Source organism: Harpia harpyja, chromosome 5 (genome assembly GCF_026419915.1).
Source record: "Harpia harpyja isolate bHarHar1 chromosome 5, bHarHar1 primary haplotype, whole genome shotgun sequence".
Classification (NCBI taxonomy): domain Eukaryota; kingdom Metazoa; phylum Chordata; class Aves; order Accipitriformes; family Accipitridae; genus Harpia; species Harpia harpyja.
The window spans coordinates 35004896-35022645 of NC_068944.1; the positions used below are offsets into that span (position 1 = coordinate 35004896).

General features: G+C 38.8%; 1 protein-coding gene across 4 annotated transcripts in view; it reads right to left on the reverse strand.

Moving 5' to 3' along the window:
- The window catches only part of ST18 (ST18 C2H2C-type zinc finger transcription factor), a 170772-nt gene that overhangs the window by 42502 nt on the left and 110520 nt on the right, over positions 1 to 17750 (reverse strand). For all 4 annotated transcript variants that reach the window (XM_052788228.1, XM_052788227.1, XM_052788229.1 and 1 more), the window contains 2 exons: positions 7216 to 7406; positions 2157 to 2954 (listed from right to left, as the gene is read on the reverse strand). In XM_052788228.1, the coding sequence (XP_052644188.1) occupies positions 2157 to 2954; positions 7216 to 7406 (989 nt within the window). The remainder of the gene's footprint in view (positions 1 to 2156; positions 2955 to 7215; positions 7407 to 17750) is intronic.

Below are 17750 nucleotides of genomic sequence, written 5' to 3' on the forward strand. Positions count from 1 at the left end.
TTTCAAAGACGAGGTCTCAGCCCAGCCCCACAGCTACCACTCTGTAATGGCCGCAGTGCATTCCCAATTTTTGTTTCAAGCACCTAGAATTGTGCAAGAAGCACTGGTCAGAAAGCCTTTATTTGATTTCCAATGCAGGATCAAAAGTCTGGGCGAGAAAGGAATGAATTCTGGTCCAGAAATTCTCTTGTGAGAAATCTGGAGGAAGTGGCTGCATAAATTGTTGAGGATGGTTTTAGCTCCATCTGTGATTGGCTGCCAACAGCATTCAGTGCTGGGGGAGAAAACAGCTGCAGCCAGCACAGGGAGCAGCCTCCTTCAAGCTCATTTTGTTGGACCGTGAGGTAGGATGTGCTTAGGGACAGGATCACCAGGGACAGCTGAGGGTTAAACTTCCTGGCAAGGTTTTAGGTAAAAAAAAAAAAAAAAAAAAAAAAAGGAAATAAGGAGGAAAGAAAATAGACTGAACATCAACAGGAGACCACATACTTTTGAGAATCACTGCAAATGGGAGGTGCTGCAATAGTGGACTGGAAATAAAGAGGGACCCTGAAACATGATTTAAGTTTTCCCCTACTAATTGGAAAGGTTTATCAATAAAAAGATGGAAAAATATAAATTAAAGGCCTGCTTTTCTGATGTAGCATCCAAGACAGAAAATTGAGAGCTGATGGATTTGATGGTGGATTTTTCAGAAGTAAGAAACAGTTAATTATGTAAGGTGAAAAAATTATGTGCCTGATACTACATTGACTAAAATTACATGGTGTTTATGCAACCTGAACAAAGCCTAGTTTGGTCCTCCATGACAGTTATATCTGAACTCGCCTGCAAACTACAGCTAATAATAATATGAGGCCAATCAGGAAGGGCCAGATTCTGCCATGCTTACCGTCACTGCTCCTTCCTAAGTCTGCTGTGAAAAAGTCACATTGACACCAATGTGAACCTGGTGAACACAGCTGGTCTCAGGATAAGAAAAGGTATCTGTAAAATTCCTGTATATACCATAGTCATCTGAGCAAATAAAGGTTCATGTAGTTTAGCAAGGAGATAGACTAATACCAGGCATGTGCAGCTTAAGACTTGCTAATGAAAAGACTGCTTGAGACAGAAAAATGAGATGCATGCATATTCTTCCCAAATGCTACAGGAAATATTTTATAGTTTATAGTTTTAACTGACAAAAACTTGTCAGTTATCTTATAAGCTAAATGCTTTAGATAACCACACTACTATAATATTTGCAGTGTCCACAGGGACTACTCTAAAGTAGCATGAGAAATACCAAAGTAAACCGTTTATCAAAAGCAGAAATTGCAGCAATGCTGGGGTGACCTCAGTGTATTTGGAAGCCCAAAAGGAAAAGTCGAAGGATAGATGAATGTATTGTTACTTACTACAGCAGGGAGTGTGCTTATAAAATGACATCTCTTGATGTTCTGTAATTATCCTCAATTGAGGAGTTCCATACAAGACAGCCCAGTTTACAAATCAACCCCAAATCTTTTAAATCTCCACTTCTGGAAGCCTGATTAAATACCAAAAATGGAGCAATGTTCCTACAGCTTTGTAGGATGCCACAAACCATCAGAAACAATAAAGATTTTGGAACTTACTGGTAATTCTGCTGATGGTGAATGAGGCAGAAGAGCACGGCTTGTGCTTTCCTGGCTCAGAAGTGCTGGCTGTAGCAAAATGTAATGTTGATATGTGTAGTAGACTGAACTCAGAAAACACATGGCTTAGGAATTAGGTGGTATGTTTGGAAGAGGCCAATTTTTCACCCTAACCTTTCCTTAAGCACCATTTTAATGCCTTCTCTTTTGGCTGCTGAAATTTAGGAGGTATGTATTAGCGCCCTATGGAGGAGGAGGCAGAGGAGGAGGAAAAGGAGGAGAAGGAGTGCCAGTGCCAGCTACACAGCCCTTTTAGTACCCATTACTGACCATTTCACATAGCGGTTTGGCAGGAAGCCAAGTATGTAGCGTTTAACCTGGTTAGATGTAAGGCACTGGTGTGAAGGTACATAATTAACAAAATTACCAGCTAAATTCCAGATTCTTTACTGTTGCTATAAAACCCAGCTCAGAATCCTCTATCAGTCACAGGATAAATGCTTAAGCCAGTAAGAACAGCCAAAAATACTTCCTTACGTTTGTTGCTAAAGATCTGTCTCCCACCAATGTCAATAACTTTGGTTTGTCTCCTTTCCCCTGCTAGATGCTCCAGAAGAAACCTATCCAGTTCCTTGTAGGTGCTGTGAAACACATGCCCTTGCTCTGCCTGCAGAGCGATTGCTTGTTCTAGCAAACTCAAGTTCCCTTTTGTTTTGTCCAGCTCAACCGACACTTCTGTGGTTTCTGACAGGCACTCATTGTCATCTTCTTCACTTTCAGGGAAAGGATTCTGAATTCTTTTCCCGAAAGGATCTGGGTGAGACTCCTGGGGTGCTCTTAGCTCTGTTTCTGAGTCACAAAGCGTTTCACAGGGGCCAAATTCTACCTCTTCCTTCTTAATTTCTGGGACTTCCAGGATGCTAGGTTGATTACACTCTACAATATACTTCTGAGTTACGTGGGGCTTTACACTAGTTTCTTCTGAGAAATTTGAGGAGCTGTCCCACTCGTTGTCCATAATCTCAGAGTTGCTTTCATTTTCCTCAGATGAACAGTACTTTGGGTCAGAAATAACAGTCTTTTCCTTTCCTTCAGCTGAGTTAATCATGTAACATTCATCAGTGTCATCACTTTCTGTTTTTAAGGATTGAATGCCACTATCATTTAGGTTTTCTGCCACTGTTTGACTGGGTGCATCTTTTGCTAATTTTCCCATGTTCATCAAAGATTTGGCCATGGCATCTTGATAGCTGGAGTAGTTATCTTTTCCTTGACTGGAACTTTGTTGCCCACCCAAATGAGAGGTTTCCTCTGATGATTTTAGAGTTCTTTCCTCTGCATGAGAAAAAAGCAAGAGAAAAATATGTAAGAATAACTGTTTTTTGTATCTTGTAGAAGTGATATGAAGACATTTACTTACCAATCACCATTTCTTTACTCAAAGGTACTCTGAAATGATTGAAATCACACCAAGGCTGTGTTTGAAATGACTGCTTGTAGCATCAGGAAAAGCCCTTCTAAGATTATATCTACTTTATATTATAGCTCCAAAGCTATATAAGAAATAAATATGTTGCCATTTTTCACTGATGGTGAAGACATATATTATCTTAGAACACATGTACATTCATATACATTCATATAAATATAATGTGCCATATATAGATAGAAACTATATATACACACAAGCTATATAATACATGCATATATATATACAAGCACACACACACATATTTAAAATTCCTCTGATCTATTTTCACTTTTCTTTTATCTAAGATTCCCAACTATTTCTCAAAACAGACCCTAATTACTTTCCCAGTCACTCCAGATCCCATGAAAGACCTTGATGGAAAAAACCTCAATACTTCACAAAGGGCGAGCTCCTGGTCACCATTGCAATTGCCACATTAAGTGATAGATCAGGTCATGCACAGGCAAACAAAAATGGTTGTTATATACAGACTCATAAAGGACTTGTTAAAGACACCACTGAAGTGCATCCTGTCTTTATAAACATCTTTCTTCAGAAGAAAAGCAGCAGCCAGCAGGTAATAGAGGCTGCATGTAGGAGAGGTTGTCGGTGTGGAAGACAATATGCCTTTTGTAACTCATTTAGTTTTTTATAAACATTTCCTCTGACAAGGACACTCAAAAATACATCTCCATCATCTTCCTTTCTGGTAATTATCTCTCTAAAATCAACACTGGTTTGCCAGGATCAAGTAAATATTGCCATAGTAACTAAAAGCATTTTTGGATGAAGGGAAGAATTTAGTCACAACACTAGCCCCTTCAATAATGCTGATTATAGGGTACATTCTTTTGTTGGGATCTATTCAACATAAACTGAAAAATTTAACATTTTACTTCCTAGAAAGGAGGATGAATAAACAAGCACAGACTATTTCATAAGATGTGTCTCTCCTCTCCTGAATCAGAAGAACTCCAGGTTTAAATAATAAATTAAGCATAGTCTAAAATGCAAATGAAGTTTCTCTCAATAACACAGCGAGCTATTACGAGAAAGTGTAAAGGGTTATGATAATTTTAAAGTATTATGAACTACAGAAAACAAATAAAAAGCATTTTCAGTGAATATGTCCAATTCATTGAACTATTCTCTCAATCCACTTAACTACCCACATGTGTACAATAATGATTTATAGACATTATACCTAATTATGCATATTTGGGCTGTGTTAGAGTGCCTAACAAAAGCTCTAGAAAGCAACAATTACCTCTGTTGCTTAGCTACATAGTTTAAAATATTCCTATTAAGTGCAGATTATTGTGGAGGGGAAAAGGGGGACAAAAATGCACATGTGCACCACAATGCATTTCACTTTACTGCTGCCAAACTGTTAGCATTTTGGGTCATTTCCAGTTTACATAATTGTTTGGTTCAACTGTTTGTTATATGTTAAAAGAAAATATTGATTAATTCTTATTCTTCTTCAGAAAATTGGACTCATGCAGGGAGAGGTGGCCTTGTGCACTGTGTGCATAAAGTTGTGTTTAAAAAAAATGTCTGTAAACCTTAGTGTAACTTTTTAGCAGCTGGTCTAGTACCACACACGTTGCAGCATTCTGAATAAAGAAGTCTGCTGTCTTTTCACGTCTCAGCAAGTAAGAATGATGATTTGGCTCTATAACCAACTTGAGTCAAATGGGTATTTATTATTTGTTCTTCTGCCATTTGCAAAATAACAGAATCCCATCGGTGGGTCATTTCAAAATGTAAGACATTCTAGCCTTAAAAGAAATCTCCCACCCTTCAAAGGAAAACAAAACTTGATAATAGTAACAGATCTTTTCAGTTATTTTTCTGGGGGAAAGAAGAAAAATAATATAAATGCATTATAACAGATTTTTGATCCTTAAATAATCAGCAATTTTTAAATGCAATGTTTAAAAATTTGTTGTTGAACCAGTCTTAATGGTTCAGCTGTCCCAGCTTTGCTTTTCACTTCTACAGGCTGTAAATTTACTTTAAAAATAATCAAAACTCAGCTTAGTTTACAGTTGCATCAATCCATGAACTGAAGCATTAACTGATCAACAGACAAAAATCATGAGTTGGTAATAAAATAAGCAATACTACATTAAGAAATTACAAATAAACATACATACCCAGACCAGCTGTATGCTTTAGCTGAAATTCGTTTTGTAGCTGGCAAAATTAATGCAAAGGGGATAGGTTGTATTATCACTGACACAAGCAGGTTGGGAGAAATCTCACTGGTATCAACTAAATCTTTTGGAAATCAAGTGGTTTTTTCTTTTGAGTGAGGGGCTGGGTGCGAATAGGGTTCCCCTACATTTATAACAATGGACCTGGCCCAACACTTGCCCTTTTTAAAAAAAGGAACCAGTTAAATGACTTAGGTTTATCTGTATATGGCACAAGTTCTACCTTTACACCCATCATAGTACTTTCCCTTCAGTGAGGTCTTTAAGCTGTGCAGAGGACAGACACAAGGGAAAGAAAAAACACATTACTGAGGGCGGCTCTGGATGACCAGCAACCAGGCTGAATCAATACAAGAAAAATCAGCTAAACCCTATATATCTCAAAAAAACCCCCAAACAAAAAAAGCATACAGGAACTCTTACTCAAACAGCTTCCCTTCTGGTGTTAGAAGATAGAAATACTCCTTGCAGGCTGGACAGGCACTGAGAACCATGGAGCTTTTTTCATGATGAATTTAGCTTAGTAATGTCACCCAAAAGACAGAGACATTGGGTATCACCTTGTTAATTAATGTTCTGTTTGAAGAGGGAGCTTCCTTCTAGGCTTTCACACTGATGGGATGCAGATCCCTGGAAGAGGCTCCTCCTAGAAGACTTACAAGTGACAACTGGCTGAAATCTTTGTGGTATAGAAATGACACAAAGACCTCCACTAATTTCAGTAAAACGAGGATTTGACTCTTTAATCTGAAAGACAGCCTCCTTCTTCTTCTATGTGTTTTATGGTATTCATATGTATAAAATTTGGGTGTTTTGTTTTGTTTTTGAGGAAATTCTATTTAGAGTAGCTAAAGATGTAAATTCCTAATGTCAGTTCATCATAGAATCATAGAACAGGTTGGAAGGGACCTTGAAAGATCACTTGGTCCAAAGTTTTGTGGGAAAGGGAGCCTAGATGAGATTATCTAGCACCCTGCCCTTCCAAAATATTTGATAAGAAGAAACTGAGTGGAAAATAAATTACCTTTAAACTCCCGTAGCAACCAGCAACTGAGTGGAATAGAAGTTCATTCTGCTTTCTTATTATCTATGATTACTAATTTCCCAGTGTCAGATCACATTGCTTTTATCTTGACATTTACTGTCCACTGATGACTCCTCCCTTCAAAACAAATGCAGAATGTATTCCACTGATATCTTCTAACTTGCCTGATTAACTATTTGTTCAGGACTTCTTAAACAAGTATGTGACAGCGAATTTAGTTTTATATTTTTTGTTCATCTTGAATATATATAAACATGTTAGAAAGAAAGAGCAATAAAGACATACTGTAGCTATATCTTTCTGTCTCCCCATCCTCTTCCATATTTTCCAGCATACACATTGTAGAAGTTTCTATAAATTGTTGGACGTTTGGCTTAGCAGAGTTGGAATAACAAGTATAAAAGTGCTGAGTTTAATAATCGTGTTAAACAGAATACACGTAGCAGTCACACGCATGAAATTGCTTCGCTAAATGTTAAAGTCAACAATGTTTTGCTAAGCATTTTTTTTTCTTCCTAAGAGCTCTGTATATTCCAGTGAAAATCTGCTCTTCATAGATGTGTTTTTCTCTGTGGTGGGCTTAACCTCGTTCTTTGACAGAGCTAGTGGAGAAGCAGGTGCTGCTCCATATCTGAACTGCTGCAGTAGTTGTCTCTCTGTGTGACCTACAAAGCATTTACTAGACCCCAGGAGGAGTTATTGTACACAATAATTGGAAGTCCAATGGTTAAACCTAGACAGAAATGCACCATTCCAACTCTGTTAGAAGTCAAACACATTCTGCATCCTTTTTGAAAATACTGTTTCATATCTCCCTTCCTGTGAAATTCAGGTTCAAGCAGAGGCACACTGCCTGACTACCTGGAGTTGAGCTGCTTTCGAGGACACTGATCTCTTCCTGTAAATCCGTCCTGTCTTCATTGTCTTCTTTGCATTCCAAGCTGGGGCTGTAGTGGCGGGGTTTCATTAACAGGGACTTCCTTTTGTTGACGGGAATGCCTGATATCTGTTCTTCGGCTTTTCTCTTCTTAGCCATGGAGCATTTGTAGGCACTGCAATGATCAATCGCCAATGATAGAGAAAAAAGTGGGAGAAGTGAGAGGTAAATTGTTTAAAAAATGGCACAATCCTCTAGCTTAATTACAAGTATAAAAGTGAGGACTGACAAAATATTAATTCACTTGCAGTTTCAGCAAGTTCTACTTAGTGGATATTTAATTTTAGCTCATGTACTCGAAGTTCAGGGCACAGGCAAGTCCCATTTCTTTTCACTGCTGCCAGAATCTGTTTGGGGAAAGGGGAATGAGGAGGAAGGCAGAACCAAAAAACCCATAACCTATCATGCTTAACCCTACGTAAGCATACACTAATCTAAGCCCTACTCTGCAGTAAAAAAAATACACCTAGGAAACGATGAACAAAATTGTAGTCTGGCTTGATAATCCAGAGTAACAGCTAAGGGGAAAAATATACCACTAGTTATACTACAACATCCTGAGCCTTGGGCTCCATTACCTTTACATCAGTATGGATATCCAATCACACACCTTGAGTTCAACCTTTGTGCATAAAAGCTGTGCGAAACACACTGTACCTTCAGAACGTTATGCAATATGGGTCCCTCTTTCAATATCAGTCCCAAGCGTTGGCTTCATTTCATTAACTCCAGCCATAAATGACTAGTTTAAGCTCTTCCAAGGTCTCTATATAGACTCTGGAAAAAAGGTCCTCCAGAGGGCAATGCATCCCATTTAAAACTAGAACTACCTGATAAAGAGGGTGAGCCATCCCCTGGGAAAGACCTTACCCAGTCTAGATGCCTAACTTTCAGATGACCAACATGAGAAGAGAGTGCAGTATTTTAAAAAGGAAGATTTTTAGCAGATTTTATATACTTCTTTCAGCTCATATAAGATCCACATATTGGTCTGCATATTAATTTGTTTCTACAGATATTTAGCAAAGCCTTTGCTGCCATGCAGCTGATCTGTGTGGCATATAGATGTCACATCATACGACACCTCACTAAAGAGGCCTGAACCTTCAACCTTCTTTTTTTTAACAACTTTTTGTGCAAGTGATTTGGCATGATTCCTTGTTCTCTCACACACAGTATTCTAAGAAATTTATGTAGTATGAATAATAGTGCTCATATTATATCTGTCAGAGATGAAAAAACTACATATATGAATCTGTGTAATCCACTCAATGGTTTCTCGACCTTAGGCACCCCTAGGGTGCATTACACATCTACACAATGCCCTTAGGTGTTGGATTTTGCATTTGTCTCACTGACTTAGCTGCAAGATTTGCAAAAAAACCATGTATGCAGAGAACTCCTATTGGTTACACATATTACAAGCTCAACAGCATAAATTAATCCTTCCAAGGTATCTTATGTGCACTAAATTGGCTCAGGTTCTGATTGTTTTGGATGAAAGCATATGACTAACTTGAGCTTTTTGTTAAAAAGAAATACCCATTTTTGGCTAAGCACCTTTTTGGCAATCCATCATTGCAAACATGAAGGACATGGAAATGTGAAGATCTGCATTTTAGGGGGAATGTTAAAATTCTACCATATGCATCTTAAACATAGTAGATATTCTTGATCTTCTGAAAGCTAAAATGCTATAGGCATCAGGAATACTGGATGTTAAGCACTTGCTGTAGTTGAATATATTATGGCTTCTGTGTTATTTCTCTGTTTATGAATAGAGGATAACATGAATATCACATTAAAGGTCAGAATCACAATGGTATAAGCATCCCCTTGGAAATGATGCCCATATAACAGACATCAGGGATGGATGTAGTGTGGACAAATATGCATAATTTATTTCTAAGAAAACACAATCAAGAGTTTCTTAATTCATATTTGTGAATGGCAGTTCATACCACTCACGTTGTTTCAGAAAAATTGAATAAATGACAAATGTTTGAAAACCCTTCACACATAATTGTTTTTATCAACCAAAACCTTCACTAGGTTTGCTTTTGATCTTTCTCATTTATTTGTCAAGCTTCAAGTTTACCTCCAGTAGCTACTGTGAGTGTGTTTAGGACAAGATGAATTTCCAGTGTTTAATCCCCTTTTGACGAAGCTACAGCTGTTTCTTACACAAGCATAATTAATAGATTTTTAGAACAGAAGATCCAATTAGATCATCTAGTATGCCCTCCTGTGCAACACAGGTCACAGAACTTCATCTAGCTCCTCAGCTTTAATCCTGTAATTTGTCTGACTATTGTCTATCTTCCAGTCAAGTTAAGGGAAAACATGGTAAGCCACTAAGTTGATTGCTGTATTCTTGCTCACTAAGTACAATCTTTTTCTAGTAACATAATGTTATAAGCCCACCGCTGGGGGCTGGCGTAATAGCTATCAAATACATTGGTTTTTCACCACAACTGTGAAAGACAGCCTAAATCAGATGTTAGCAGACCACTGTCAAGACCAGTGCAGGAGTACTGCTGCCACCTGCCACCTGCAGATCTGCTCTGGAAAATGAGAGCACAAGAAACCCACTTGACTGTAACCACCAGAGTTTACAGCAGTAAATCAAAAGCTGTTGCATCAATGTCAGGACAGAAGGCCCACAAATCTGCCTGGAAGCATGTTGCTCATGTTAGAAAGTTTCTCCTCTATGAAAGACTGATGCATTAGCTTGTCCTTATCATATCTTCTTCTGTACATGAGTGACCACTCACCCAGATTTCCTCTATAGTTCCCATCATTTTAAAATAAGTGATTATGGAAGGAGGCCTGCATGGTTGAACAAGGAGCTCCTGGACAAACTCAAACACAAAATGGAAGCCTACAGAGGGTGGAAGCAAGGACAAGTAGCCTGGGAGGAGTACAGAGAAGTTGTCCAAGTTAACAGGGATCCGCTTAGGAAAGCTGAAGCCCTGAAAGAATTAAATCTGGCCAGGGATGTCAAGGGAAACAAGAAAAGCTTCTATACGTACGCTGGTGATAACAGGAAGACTAGGGAAAATGTGGGCCCTCTCCGGAAGGGAACAGGAGACCCGATTGCCCAGGACATAGAGAAGGCTGAGCTACTCAACAACTTTTTTTGCCTCAGTCTACACCGGCAAGTGCTCCAGTCACACCACCCAAGTTGCAGAAGGCAGAGGCAGGGACTGGGAGAATGAAGAACTGCTCACTGTAGGAGAAGATCAGATTTGAGACCATCTAAGGAACCCGAAGGTGCACAAGGCCATGGGACCTGATGAGATGCATCCATGGGTCCTGAGGGAACTGGTGGATGAAGTGGCTAAGCCAATACCCATCATATTCAAGAAGTTGTGGCAGTCCAGGGAAGTTCCATCTGAATGGAAAAGGGGAAACATAACCCCCGCTTTTAAAAAGGAAAAAAAAGGAAGACCCGGGGAACTACAGGCCAGACAGTCTCGCCTCTGTGCTGGCAAGATCATGGAGCAGATCCTCCTGGAAACTATGCTAAGACACATGGAAAATAAAGAGGTGATTGGTGACAGCCAACATGGCTTCACTAAAGGCAAATCATGCCTGACAAATTTAGTGGGCTTTTACAATGGGGTTACAGCATTGGTGGATAAGGGAAGAGCAACTGACGTCATCTACCTGGACTTGTGCAAAGCATTTGACACTGTCCTGCACAATATCATTGTCTCTACATTGGAGAGACATGGATTTGATGGATGGACCACTCGGTGGATAAGAAATTGGCTGGATGGTCACACTCAAAGAGTTGCAGTCAATGGCTTGATGTCCAAGTGGAGACCAGAGATGAGTGGTGTTCCTCAGGGGTCGGTATTGGGACCGCTGCTGTTAACATCTTTGTCGGTGACATGGACAGTGGAATTGAGTGCACCCTCAGCAAATTTGCTGATGACACCAAGCTGTGTGGTACAGTCAACACACTGGAGGGAAGGGATGCCATCCAGAGAGACCTTGACAGGCTTGAGAGGTGGGCCTCTGTGAACCTCATGAAGTTCAGCAAGGCCAAATGCAAGGTCCTGCACATGGGTCGGGGCAATCCCAAGCACAAATACAGGCTGGGCAGAGAATGGATTGAGAGCAGCCCTGAGGAGAAGGACTTGGAGGTGTTGGTTGACGAGAAGCTCAACATGACAACCCAGAAAGCCAACCGTATCCTGGTTTGCATCAGAAGAAGTGTGACCAGCAGGTTGAGGGAGGTGATTCTGTCCCTCTACTGTGCTCTTGTGAGACCCCACCTGGAGTACTGTGTCAGCGCTGGGGCCCCCAACATAAGAAGGACATGGACCTGTTGGAGTGAGTCCAGAGGAGGGCCATGAAGTTGATCAGAGGGCTGGAGCACCTCTGCTATGAAGACAGGCTGAAAGAGTTGGGATTGTTCAGCCTGGAGAAGAGAAGGCTCTGGGAAGACCTTAGAGCAGCCTTCCAGTACCTAAAGGGGCCTACAAGAAAGCTGGAGAGGGACTTTTTACAAGGGCATGTAGTGATAGGACAAGGGGTAATGGCTTTAAACTGAAAGAGAGGAGATTTAGCTTAGATGTAAGGAAGAAGTTCTTTACTGTGAGGGTGGTGAGGCACTGGAACAGCTTGCCCAGAGAAGCTGTGGATGCCCCATCCCTGGAAGTGTTAGAGGCCAGGTTGGATGGGGCTTTGAGCAACCTGGACTAGTGGAAGGTGTCCCTGCCCGTGGCAGGAGTGTTGGAACTAGATGACCTTTAAGGTCCCTTCCAACCCAAACCATTCTATGATTCTATGATTCTATGAGATTCAACTTTAAGTAAAATCATTCCTGACACCTTCCACTCTGATTATAGGAAGGTGACAAAATGCAGTTTTTGCTTCTTTCCTAGGAAGTGCAAATTGCTCTCCATAGGCCAGGAAGACATTTTTCAACTTCAGCAGAATATACTCTTGCTTTTGCTGGTTACTTTTTAAACTGCTGGGATTGAGTTTTAACCGAAACCTCTTAGTTTTCAAGAGACAGTTTAAAGATTGATCATGCACCTTCTTTTCTACCTTACAGTGCTTAAAATTAAAAATTAAAATTAAAACAGAGAAAACAACTTCAGAAATGGTAGTCTTTTCAAGTACTTACACATGATTTGCTAAGTATTTAATAATGGTCACTGGGAATTTAACTACTATGAAAAGAATATATTTATGCCTTTGTAACATTCATGGCATGTCGATTTCACTTTGGTCTTTAAAAGTTTCTGTTTCTCTGTTTTCCTTATATACATTCACACATACACACACATGTACATTAGCACAGATTTGTTAAGCTGTAGTTTGTCAAATGGTAAACCTATAATTTAGCTTCTCTATTACTCATCTCATAAATTCAACGTCTAATAGTTTTGTTGCTATTTATCAATGGCCTGCTTGTTGTCATGGAACACTGATTCAGCTGTCAAGGTTATTTGGTAATCTGAGGCTCATAAAACAGTATGAGCCCTAAGCCAATACATGGGTTTTTTTCCCAATTTAACTGTACTTTAATTTTATGAATAATAAATCATTTTAGTGCTACCTATAATGAGCAGATTTTTTATTATTGTTATCTTTTAGTCAAGAACTCAGTTACCAAAACCAGTCTTGTGTCAGTTATCATGGTGTGAGCCAAAAGGTTAAAATCTAAGACATGTATGACGTGGTTGCATTTGTTGACCCCTCCCCCCCCCCCCCCGCCCCGATAAATCTTTCATATGTATTTCATACCTAAATACTTTTGGGGGAAATTTACTTGGTCCTTCTCTTTCCTTTATTTCTCTTCAGAATATATCTTGCAGACACTGGTAGTATACAGGCAGAACAATGCATTGGCTCCCCACCACACACCAATGCCTCAGAAGAGAGAGAGTTTTTAAGGAGTCTTAACCATATACAGCTTTTCCTACTGCTAAAAATTGTCATTCTTGTCTTTGTTTGTACTTGGTTCACCTAAGTAAAAGTGATGTGTTTGTCAAGCCTTTAACCTGACCTTTAATCACTTTGTAGCCAGCAAGGATTTTTTGCTGTTAATCTGCTGGCAAGAATTCTAGATCTCTAGACTTTTTTCTTATTCACAGCAGCCTGCAGATTGGTAAAGCACGATAACAGAGAGATGAATTGCAATAGTGGGTAAAACAAGGGGCATGTTCAGCCTGTCAGCTGGTGTTTACTAATGCCTGTAATGGATGCCATGTAAAATAATAAGAACAGAACACACTGCATCTCATGTATATTCCTTAGCTTCAAGAGAGAAAAGAAATGTATTTGAATATCAAGGCACTTACATTTATTGTCTAACGTTATTTAAGGAGCCCACTCCTCATGTGAGTTTGTGCAAGAATAATTAGAGGAACATTTTAGTTGTGGAGAAAATAATTTTAAATTCTTAACCTGAATTGCCTTTTGACTGTTTGCTTAACTATACTACAAAAGTAAGTGTTAGACTATTGAATTACAGTTAAAGGAGACATCATCTTCTGATTTGCAGAACCATTTTAAAATCACACCAGAAGTTATAAGGAGAAGGTTAGCCTAACTACTCCTTAATCATACTGTGATTAAAGACGTTTCCAGAGGCTTTAGGCCTTGATCAGATTTTGTTCACAAACTTGCAGATGCCCTAGGACACTGTCAAAGTTAAATACTACATTTTCCTTACAGGAGGGAAAAGTTGGTATTTGAAAATTCAGGGACATGTGCCACTCACAGATGAACCAGTAGCTTACAAATGTCTGTCATGGTTGGGCTTTTCTTCTAAGAATTTTAAGACTGCACTGAATCAGAGGCACCTAAAAGGAACAGAAATTCTGAGTGTCTCCCAATCTTAGTCCTCTTCTATGTCAGCTTGTTCTCTAAGAAACAGATGAGCTGAATTCTGTTTAACTCTTTAGCACAATGGCTTCCAAAGTTTTAGGCTATAGCTGAAAGTATCTGATCCCCCCAAATCACACAAAAATCTGAGCTCCTTAAAAGCTGATGATGAACAGGAGAAATTACTAGCACTGGACACAGAAAGGGAATGATCTGCTCCTAGGATGGATTGCATGTCAGTTGAAATGACAGTCATGTTATTATTTACATCAACCATGAATGCTGGAGGTTCATGAGAGGAGCTGGAATGTCAGAGTCCAAAGAAAGAGAGCATTGATAGTCTGATCACTGCAGTTGAGAAAACCCAAATGAGTGCTGTTAATTGTAGCAACTTCAGATGGACAACAGTGGTTGGAGAGGAAGGTGGAGAGTGACTGTGACTCAATTGTTTGTCTTCAGGTTAAGTCAGATTTATGTTCCATTTCCTTAACTAACTCTCATTGTTTGCAAAGAACGCATGTAAATTTTATAGCTCAGTGGAAGTGAGAGTGACAGTGTTCTCAGCTCAGGTTGCTCTAAAAATGAGAACAGACAGAATGGTGGTATTAACACACAGTCTCATCATGGCCAGAAGTTGGAGTCTCCACAGAAAGACTGAAAATCCTCAGCATCAGTTAGGTCTGCAAGAACTATTCAGCATCTAAGGACTAGGGTGGTGTTTCCAATGCCACAAAATTATTTACTGAATATGAAAGAATTCACGTAGTCTAACTATATACAAAGACAAATCCTAGATTCAGAAAACTAGATAGACACTACTTTTAAGAGACATTGATTAGTCATAGATTTTATACATGGAGAGAAAAGAATGTTTTCTAAAAGGAAGAAAGTAAATTGCATCACTTCGGACTATGGATACGGGAATATAAAATCTACAAGGTTTATGCCCTTGGAAAAAAGACAACTAGACAGTAATTCTGTTTACTGTGTTCCATTCTAAAATCTGTATAGGTGCTAGATGCAAAACTAAGCAAAGTCTCTCAAAGGACATAAAGAAAATGACTTGTGTATTAAATAAGGACTTCTTGATCAACCCCCCTCCCTTTTTTTTTAAGGAAGGTATTTGATGAGATGCTTTTCATCGGTGAGAAAGGTAGTTCAAGAGAAGGCTCTAATGACTTCAGCCCATCTCTGTACCCTTCAATTCTCATTCTTAGAAAGATCTGTAAGTTTTACAATATCTTCTATCTTGTCTGCTGTATAGACTACATACATTCTCGGGATTTCTAGAGCACTGTATTCTGATGCTCCATCCTGCAATGTACTCCCCATTTTCAAACATTGTTCTACTCAGTTGGATATGCAAGTATGCTTACAGGTGTTTTGTAAGTCCATGAATTTCTCCCTGAATAGTGGAAAGTGATGGAGCATGGGTTAAATGAAATGACCATTCTACCTACCTAAAAAAGTAAAAGTGAGAAAGATTTGTGAATTATCAAGTGTGGGGAAATTGCACATGTCCAAACAACTGCTTGCTTTACAGGTTATCGATGGCAAAAAACTGACTAGCTGAAGAACTTCAAGGAGTAAGACTGTGCAACTGAGAAAATTGCAATCAAGGGTTGAGCTACAGTTCATTGAAAGTTGAAGATGGAGTTAAACAAACAAAAAGTTTCTAATTGTTTTAAACAAGTCTTATAATTATTAAAATATATTCAAACATTATGCCAATGAATGGCTATATCTGAAAATATTAAAAAAAGGCCATTTGTTAACAAAACTCTGATGTGAGTTTTTACAGATGAAATTTTGGAGGCTAGTCCAGGAAAGGACCACTGAGTTCTCATCACCAACAAGAAGCTAAACATGTATTTGCCCTGATTGCTAAATTGGAGTCAGAGTTATTGACATTGATGTTTTCTTGTATTTTATAAAGTAAACTGAGCCACCGTAACTTTTAGGTAATCTGTAATATTTGAACTCAATGACTGAGTGTGTTTTATTTCACTGATTCAGCCTAGGTAATGAAAAATAATCTGGAAAATAGCTCCAGCTGGGAATTCCTGAAAAAGCATTTGGGAGAGAATTCATCAGGTAAAAGTAATTTCCTTCCATCAGCATTTTTAAGCATTAAAATGATAAGAACTTAAACCAATAAAATGTGTTGAAAAAAATTGCTCGCCATTTGGACCCTGTTAATTGGCTGTAATAGAAGCTCAGAACTAGTGTGACTTACTGCAATGATAATCAAAGAAAATCTGACTGTTTCTCATTTTTTGACATCACACACAACACAAAAAATGTATGATTTCACCTCTTTCTAAGAAACTCGTACACTTGGCTTACAAGTTGTATCTGTGAAAGGGACAGAGGCTTTTCCTGTGCACTGTAGCAATCATCCCAGGGTTAAAAGGCCTTCTACAAATAGAAAAGTTTACTGCCATACACGGGCAATGCTCTTTTTCTAAAATGCCAGAGTTGTGAGAAGTTCAGTCCAGGGCTGAACCAAGATGAAAAGAATGCACGAGGTATATATGGGAAGAAAGATAAAAGGGAAATTCACATTTATGAACACTAATATAGAGCAAAATAAGCTCAGTAACTTGGGGGTATTAAAGTGTCTGTCTGTATACACAAATGAAAGGTTTAGCTAGGAAAAAAGGAACAGAACTGGACAGATAATAATGTGGAGAAAATATGGTATCATAACTGAAAGCTGGCTGGAGCATGATATTAAAAGATATATTTTATTTAAAAAAGACATATAAGAAAAGCAAAGAAGCTGCCATAGCCTTGTTGGTGAAAGAGGATTTATTAGCCCCCATAAGAAGAGTCTGGGGAGAAATGGGTAATGGTGTTGGGTCATTATGTACTGAGCTTGGAGATGTTTCAGACAGTAAACTAAATGTTATAGGCCACCTGACCAAAAAGAACAACTGGACTGTGAAATGATTGAGCAAATAAAAAGAAGCATGTAAAAAGAGTGGAGCAATGGTAAGTCAGCAATAACATAGGAAAAGACACACAGTTATGGAGAAATCTACCCATGCCTCAAGCTCACTGTGATGCCTGAAGCTAAATGACAACAATTTCAGGCTGCAATAGGCTCATGAAATGACTTTTTTTTAAAAAAACCCTCTTTTTCTTTTTTTTTTAAACTTTAGTTTACTATTTTAGCAGGGTTCTCCCCACAGGAAAGGTAACTCAGAGAAGGACAGCACAGATTTAAATTCTTTTCTCTGGTTTTCTTGTTTTCAGTTTACAAGCTTGTAGGATGATGAGAATATTCAGATCATATAAAAAATAACACATATAAAACCCCTAACTGAAATACTGTGTTAATGAAATGGATGACTTCACGGTGTCTATAGCTCACAGATCAAGGACTCTATATGGCTAGAGTTGTATATTTGGACCCTTTTCTAAAAGGTAAGTTATTTTTAGTAAAAGCCAGTTTGGAGGAAACTTAATTTTTTTTGCGTGGAGCTCAAGAAGTTCTTAAACTCAGTAATATGAATGAATGCCCAAGATCTGGGCCAAATCCAGCCTCCCTAGCCTCTTTTTCATTTACTCACTCAATCTGTCCAGGTTCAGTAGGTCAATAAATTCCAGT